Genomic DNA, 4994 nt, shown 5'->3' on the forward strand with positions numbered 1-4994 from the left:
GGAACGGCTGCGGAGCGGGCACGACAACGGAGCTGCGAGCCGGACGACATGGAGGAGGAAGAAGAGAGGAGAGAGCAAATGGATCCGGCAGCTCGGGAGGGGGGGGGGATTTGGTGCAATTTGGGGTGGGTTGTCGGATCCATTGTGGCGGGCGTGTCCGGGCGCCCCATATTCACCCTATATTTGGGCTGGATATGGGGTGCCGGAGGCCCGGACATTTGAGGGCCGTTTGAGAAGACTGATTGAGTCAAAAAATCGTAACCAGTCAGTGGCGGCCCGTCCGAGCATATGAGACGGATTTGAGAGGTCCGATTATAGATGAGCGAGAAGACGCTCAGGTCGCCACGGTGATTGAGGTTGGCTAGCCAGAAGACAAAAACCCCCCTCGAGCGAGATAAAATTGCATGGTGCCACAGCTGCGATCCTAACCGTCAAACAATACAATCCTACGGTAGTCAGTGCAGATGGCCTGGATAGCCTCCGTATCCCGCCGTCATGCCATACAGACTTGCCGGCGAATCACGAATCCCGTCCCAAGTTCAGTAGTACTCGCATAGCCTTCTTCCCACCGAGCAGCCCCTCACGAACCCTAGCTTGCTATAAACCCTACTCCTTCCCTTCCCCGATGGATCCGCAACAGCCGGAGCCTGTCAGCTATCTGTGCGGAGGTGATCTCCCTCTCTCGTTCGTTTTTTTTTTTCTGGAATTTGTCGACCACGAATGGCTCTCTTCCTCGCCAGAAAAAAGGGGGGACGAGTCGGCGACGGTTTCTCCCTTGGGAACGCCGGCGAGGCTGCGGTTTTCGCCCTCCTCTGCTCGCTTCTCCGGCAGCGGGTCCCCCGTTTCTCTCTTGGGCTGTTTCTATAGGCGGGGTTAGTTTTTTGGAGTGGAGTGTCAGACCCGGGACGGTCTGAAGATCAATATTCAGACAAGAACACTTAGAGGAGTGAAACTTGGTGGAATTATTGGTGTTTACTCATGAAACTATGAAGAACACAATATTTCACATGGTATTACTTTAAGCGATGTGCTATTATGTTCGATTAGCTATGTAGAACCATCCGTGTCTAAACAATTGTGTCCTAAACAAAACTCTGCCCCAATGTTCTATAAATAGAAAGAAAGATAGTGCATTCCAGGATTTTTTTGTCAAAACTATCCTTGGCTTATTTCTTCTCTTCTGCCAAGATGTTTCTTCATTCAGGGTTGCCATCCATGGCAGATGCTCATGTATCTTCTCATTTTTCATATCTGTGGGTGTAAGCTACGGTTTTACAAACAGTGAGCTTATTACTCTCATTATTATTGTTTGTTGCATTCTGTGTTAACTAAAAAATCTAGCCATGTTAATTTGCACATTGCCTTAGTTTTTTAACTCAAATTTTTTCATATAAAGGAGAACTTCCTAGAGTTGCTGCTGTTAGAGAATGGTGGGAATAGTCTGTTGTCTCATCTGCTGAAATCTTAGTTTATCCAGACGAGTTGAGAGTATCTATATGAGTTAAGAGCCTTTCACTTGCTTTACAAGTTCTCATGACCATGATTTATTTCCAGACGCTGAATTTAAAGAGTAAACCTTGAATCTGAATCCTTTCACTTCAGAGTATTCACATTTTCCCACTCTAATGCGACAAGTTCATGACCATGAATTTGTGTTTTGATAATTTTTCTGTTTTACTGTTAGTGAATAAATTAGCAAGTTATAGAGCAGCCAAACAGTATCAAGATGAAGTTTGGTTACTGCAAATTCAAAATTTCATCACTTTCTGATGTGATGTGGCTATCAATACAAAATGTTACTATTCCCCACTGTAATGTCGAACAAAAAGTAGTGTTCACTTTGGTGTCTCTTATCTTCCATTTTAAAGTTAGAGTTTACATTTTCTTATATACAGTTCAATAACTCTGAACTAAATAAGAGTATAAGACGATCTAGACAATTATTTGATACATAATCTGGATTCATGGGATAGTTTGGTAATGGCTTTGCAATTAGTAATTTGACTAATATTTAATTTGTAATCTCTGTGGACATACATTCCAGTTATGCCATTTCTTTTCAATGCAAGCACTACATCCATTGGATTTGTGCCCCTTTTCATTCTCTTTGTCCTCCCCGTGTTGATGATATTCTTCCAAGGAAAAATAAAGTATACTTTTGATGTTCTATTAGGAACGTTTCATATCTATAATCCCCCCAAAAAACTTATATTTCAAACTCCCATAAGCTTTCACATTTCCATGGTAAATGTTATAAATATTATGGTGTTTAAGTGCCACCTTAGACAACTAGCCCATGCGGATTAATAAATTCCTCGTTGTGTATACATTATAAATAATTTGATTTCCCCTTCATATTTTAACGAGTATGTGTATGTGTGTCTCTAGATTGCGGAGCTGAGAACACACTCAAGACAGGGGATGTGATCCAGTGCCGTGAATGTGGTTACCGCATCCTGTACAAGAAGCGCACCCGTCGGAGTATGGGCACTTCAATTTATCCTCTTGATCTGTTTTTAACCTCTTAATTTATCATGTTGCGGTTTGGCGCCATTGCTTTGTTTGCACTTATCTGATAGGTTATGAATTCCTTGTGCATTGTGCTGTTGATATGTTCATCTTGATCTAGTCGAGCCAGTGAACATAGTTCCCTAACTACCATCTCATACAATTTTTTTTACTATGCAATTACGTGTAGAAAAACAAGCTATGATATGCATCTAAAACATTGAAATTCAGTTTCATAGAATAATACTAGATAGGATATCGCGGCATGATTATTTTGTTAAAAACATTGAAATTTAGTTTCACCCAAAGAGATGGTTACATGCTCGAGTGTGGTTGCCTTTGGGAGGAGAGGTTGCCACCTTGCCGGGCTGGGAAACTGCTCGACCAGGCGGTGGCGGTGGCGCGTTAGCTGGAGCCTCGAGTAGGTTTGAGGTCGAGCCCCTTTGTGGCGTTCGCGGTCAAATAGCCTGAAAAATTAGGGTTCGTATCGACGCCGAGCCCGTTATTGGGCCTCCCGAGTCCCCAGCGTGGCCCCTAAGTATCCGAGCCGTATCCTTAGTGGCGCCACTTTAGGCTTTTCTTGGGTGTCGATCCTATCGGCGCCCTTGCCCTTTTTGGCTTTGCCCTTCTTGAAACTGGTGGTCTTATTCATGACAAATACGTGTATCCCGGCTGTGTCCCGCCGTTCTAGAACGCTGATTCGGCAGTTTCAGCTGTGTCCGTGCTTTTTAGGATTAGGCATACAGGCCTTTCAACCCAGTTTAGTAGAGGGGTGGGTTTGTTTCATGGTTCATCTGTTCTTGGTTGCTCTCTCAATTGTTGATTTTAGATCGTGCGTCCTGCGCATTGGCCGGGCAGCGAGACCCGCCCTGGTTGTAAAGCGAAGCAAGGATCTTTGTAAATTTATGGTTTAGGAACCACTAGAATCATCGACCAACATATCTGACTTTGTCAACAGTTCTTATTACTTTATTAGCACCATTGTTCCTATCAGATTGTAAATTTCGACATTTATACTCATTTCTTTCATACGTTATGCTTTTAGCTCAACTGCCACATTCTGGGAAATACACAGGATCATGTATATTTAATTTCTGTCTTGATTCAACACATCAGTTCATATTGTTTCTTTTTCATTCGTTTTTGTATTATATTTTTTTAAACAAAGGCGAGGCAAGCATTGACTAGAGTTTATGTTGTAGTACAATATTTTTATTTGTTTGTTTGTAGAGGTACACTTGTTTCTTTAACTCTCTTTTGTGTCTTCAAAACCAATCATGTTGCAGTCAGTGACTTGTATTAAATGACGATAACCCGGTACATGTCACATAGCTATGTTGCAACAATGCACTTTTCCTTCCTCGTCCTCAAGATGCAGCCACCTGGCGCACCTACCTATATTGAGGGATATGGCCGATCTTGCTACTTTAGTGAGGCCTAGTGATGTTTGATTGCAAAGTGGTTGTTACAAATTGGTTGGTTTTAGGTTCAAAGCTGGTACCTGATCTTATACTGTAGTTTTTGTTTTGATGATCTTTTGCTCTTGTGGTTGCTTGATGATGCCACTGGATATTAGATTTTTAATTCAGCTCAAACTCATTATTTTTTTGGCAACATATGATCTTTGCTTTGCATGCTGTGTCCGTGTGCAATTTCTCATGAACTGTCTCCTTGGGCAGTTGTTCAATATGAAGCTCGCTGAAGACAAGGAACAAACATCATTCACTGTTAAGTGTGTGCCCTAAGACAAAGCTACTACAATGGAGAAATGTATTAGGCAGTACTCGCTCGTAGGTAGTAATCTTTCCATTGGACTTTGGCTTGAAGTGGTAAAAACTTGTCAAACGTGTATTGAGATTTTAGACATTTGAGGATTGAGATTATGCATCTTTGAAAGCTGGATTTTAAAAAATGGTTATTATTGCTGTCGCCAGGAATAAAGTGCCCTGTTGGTTGCACGCAGGCTCTGGCTGTTATTTGCTGCCTGTATCGTTATTACTACCTCTGTAACTATTTTAAGACGTTTTTGTAGTTAAAATTGAACTGTAAAAATGTCTTATATTTACTCCCTCCGTCCCATAATATAAGAGCGTTTTTGACACTAGTGTAGTGTCAAAAACGCTCTTATATTATGGGCGGAGGGAGTAGTTACGAAGGTAGTACCTTAATTCTCCTGCCATGCTCTTTAATTGTGCTAAACCGAGCTTTGTAATGTTTTGTGCAATTAAGGAACCTCTTTCCATTACGTCATTGTCATATTTGGGGGGTATGCCTGGCGCACAGTAGAGCTCCCTCCGTTCCATGATATAAGGTGTATAGATTTTTGAAAAAAAGTCTGAAATATAAGGTGTATTGCGTTGCACCACTCGCTTGGATAATTTTTTAAGGGATTTGATTACATTTCCTTATATAGGGAAAGCTCCTCTATTTTTTCAAGTCAATTAGTCAGGTGTAATATCGCCCAAAATTTGTGAAATTTTCCCAAC

The 4994-nt window shown here is 41.8% G+C and overlaps 1 protein-coding gene across 1 annotated transcript; it reads left to right on the plus strand.

The window, feature by feature from the left end:
* Nucleotides 1-390: 390 nt before the first annotated feature.
* Nucleotides 391-4466, plus strand: LOC109764279 (DNA-directed RNA polymerases II, IV and V subunit 12). Its single transcript, XM_020323129.3, has 3 exons — nucleotides 391-668; nucleotides 2389-2481; nucleotides 4188-4466. Exons 1-3 carry the CDS (start codon nucleotides 626-628, stop codon nucleotides 4208-4210), a joined length of 159 nt encoding a protein of 52 aa, XP_020178718.1. The 5' UTR covers nucleotides 391-625; the 3' UTR covers nucleotides 4211-4466.
* The last annotated feature ends 528 nt before the right edge of the window (nucleotides 4467-4994 follow it).

Source organism: Aegilops tauschii, chromosome 2 (genome assembly GCF_002575655.3).
Source record: "Aegilops tauschii subsp. strangulata cultivar AL8/78 chromosome 2, Aet v6.0, whole genome shotgun sequence".
NCBI lineage: Eukaryota > Viridiplantae > Streptophyta > Magnoliopsida > Poales > Poaceae > Aegilops > Aegilops tauschii.